Source organism: Suricata suricatta, chromosome 6, assembly GCF_006229205.1.
Source record: "Suricata suricatta isolate VVHF042 chromosome 6, meerkat_22Aug2017_6uvM2_HiC, whole genome shotgun sequence".
NCBI lineage: Eukaryota > Metazoa > Chordata > Mammalia > Carnivora > Herpestidae > Suricata > Suricata suricatta.
Window position 1 is genome coordinate 134,639,996 of NC_043705.1, and position 2,942 is coordinate 134,642,937.

Below are 2,942 nucleotides of genomic sequence, written 5' to 3' on the forward strand. Positions count from 1 at the left end.
ATGGAGGTTACACAGGGAGACTTGGAAGTTAAGAGACTCAAAAGCCATAAAAAACCTTAGTGGCCAAACCAAGACAGGAATCTGGTCACCATGAAGTCCAGTTCTACGCTTGCTTTCACAGAGCTGCGATCTCACTGTTTCCTCACAACCCTTGCGTCCCCTTTCCGGGCTTTGTCATGAAGATGATAAATAAAAGGCTAAAAGATAGGATAATCAGGGGTTTCACAACATACATATATATGATATTTCTGTAAAATCTTCTAATTCTCCTCCCCAGCTTTTGAGATCAACCTTGCTTACTGTTTCTTCTTTTATTCAAAAATACTTGTTCTGGGGGCATCTGGGAAGCTCCGCCAGTACCTGTCCATCCCTTAACTTCGGCTCTGGTCACGATCTCACGGTTTGAGAGATGGAGCCCTGTGTTGGGCTCTGCGCTGACGGCATGGAGCCTGCTTGGGAGTCTGTCTCTCCCTCCCTCTCTGCCCCTCCCCTGCTCATGCTCTGTCTCTCAAAATAAAGAAACCTAAAATTGAAATATATATATATGTATATTTCTTCTAGGTAAATTAATAACACCCCATTTTATAGGGTGCATATCCAGAGTCAGTTTTTAGTTTAGCTTCTCCAAGATAATGTATCGACACTGAGCCACCTGCTAATTTTTTAAGCACATAACATTCACCAAAATGTGAGCATTCTGCTTTACACTTCTATCCAAAAACATCCAAGAGAGCACTCTGTTCTCTACTGAGGGAATTACCAAGGAGGAAGGGGTAATGAAAGAAGACCAGTCGTGCTCATTACTTCTTTTTAATTGTTTAACTTTATTACTGTTGCACCATTTATACAATTACATATAATTTCAATGCATCCATTGTACATTTTTTTGTTTTTTTTATTTTTATTTTTTTTTCCATTTTCCAATGAGTGGTGTGTTGGCGTCTGTGACACAGAATGGAAGAGAAGCCAGAACTGCAATGAACGCAGACTTTTTTTTTTTTTTTCATTTCCACTGACCAATAAACAGAACTACGGGTGCACCCAACCACGGACATGCATTAACTCGTCATGAGAAATCTAGGGAGGCTAAGTAGGATGAGAGAATGCTTGTTACTCCCAAAAATACCTGGGGAGGAAGAATGGAGTCTTGGCATCCAGATACATGTGGACAGGCTAAGTGGGCTGTCTGAAAGTTGGCATTCATCCGCAACATTAAAAAAATATCAAAATAAGAAAAGCTGTAAATCAAAAAGAAAACACAGAAAATACTGCTTTCAGAAAGATCTGATTGCCTTGGCAGAGGCCCTGTGGGCAGAATCAAACGCATCACTCCCAACCCCCTTGCAGAAGACAAGATATTCGGATCTTAGCGGCGGAGTGCAGGTAACAGCAGTTCAGGCACAAAAACTGTACTGTACTTTCAGACATTGATCTTTAAAATCCAGGACTGATTGGTAAAGTTGACTGAAGGTATATTAGATATTTCCCCACAAAAATACTATTTGGATTCTCCCCACCCCCTCCCTCCCTCGATGGGACAACATCCTTTTTTATTTTTTTTAGTCTTGGGCAATACATATCATTACTTCGGATTTGAAACGAGTTAGTATAGGAGAGAGAGAGAGAGAGACAGAGAGAGAGAGAGACACAGAGAGAGAGAGAAAGACAGGCGGTGGAAGTGGACTCGGTTTCCATAGGCTGTCCGTGTTACTCCTTGACTGCTACGGTTTGCTCGGAGCTGGCGGGCGCCTCGGCCGCCTTGACCTCGTCCGCGGGGGCCGCGGGGGCCTGGGCCTTGGCCGTGGAACTGGGTGCTTCCGTGGCTGCGGGGCTCTCCTTGGACGATGGCGCAGCCTCAGTGCTGCTGGGTTTTGAGTCTGAAGCCGGGGCCCCGTCACTTTTCGTCTCCTGCGCTGCAGGAGCTGCGGGAGCCTCAGTCTTTGTGGGTTCCCCGGCCTCCTTGCCCTTGTCGTCGGCCTTGGCCTCGGCGGGGGCCTCGGGCTCCGCAGCCTTGGGCGCGTCGCCGGCCGCAGCAGCAGCAGGCTCCGGCTCGGAGGCCTTCGGGGGCTCGGCCTTGCCCTCGGCCGGTGCCTCCGTCTGCTCAGGCTCTGCCTTCGGGGCGTCTTCCTTGGTCGCCGTGTCTTTGTCGCCTTCCTTGTCTTCGGGCTTGCCGGCCGCGTCCTGGCCATCCTTGTCTGGCTTCTCCTCCTTGCCCTCCTTCACCTCTGTGGTCTCCGCGGCCGCCTGGGTCTCATTCTCCTTCGGGGTTCCCTCCTCTTCGGTCCCTGCTCCCTCGGCCTTCTTGTCTTTGTCCTTGGCCTTCTCATCGTTCACATTGTACCCCTTCTTCTTCTTGCTCAGCTTGCCTCCCATCGTGGAGTTCTGTAACACAGCACAACGACACAACACAGAAGGGTTACTGGTGGCTCCGGAGGGAATGGCTGTCCTCCGCCTCCCCCCATTGGTAGACTGAAATCCTAACCCCCAAAGCGATGGCATTAGGAGGTGGGGGCTCTGGGAGGTGTTAGGACCTGAAGGTGGGGCCCTCGTGGGTGGCACTGTGGACAGGACCCCGCATGGCTCCCCGGCCTTCTCCCCACCGCAGGAACAGCCAGGGGTCCGATCACGACCAGTCAGAAGCGGGCTTTCCCTTCACCACCCCTGCCTGCACCTGCCCCTCACCTGCGCCTTGCCAGTTTGCACAGCTGCGAGAAACAACTTCTATTTATAAGCCACTAGGTCTGTGGTGATTTGTTCTAGCAGCCAGCATGGACCAAGATGCTTCTCGGTAGGAAAAACTAAAAGACGCTTCCGTTTACAAAGTAAAGAGTTCAGCATGCTACTGAACTGTGCACTATATTTCTTTTTATGTGTATTATTTATTTTGAGAGAGGCAGAGAGAGTATGAGCAGGGGAAGGCGGGGGGGGGGGGGGGGGGGGGG

At 49.9% G+C, this 2,942-nt stretch overlaps 1 protein-coding gene across 1 annotated transcript in view; it reads right to left on the reverse strand.

The window, feature by feature from the left end:
* Window positions 1-933: 933 nt before the first annotated feature.
* BASP1 (brain abundant membrane attached signal protein 1) overlaps window positions 934-2,942 on the reverse strand; it is a 39,983-nt gene continuing 37,974 nt past the window's right edge. The window contains exon 2 of the mRNA XM_029941061.1: window positions 934-2,382. Within this exon, the coding sequence (XP_029796921.1) occupies window positions 1,708-2,373 (666 nt within the window). The 5' untranslated portion in view covers window positions 2,374-2,382 and the 3' untranslated portion in view covers window positions 934-1,707. The remainder of the gene's footprint in view (window positions 2,383-2,942) is intronic.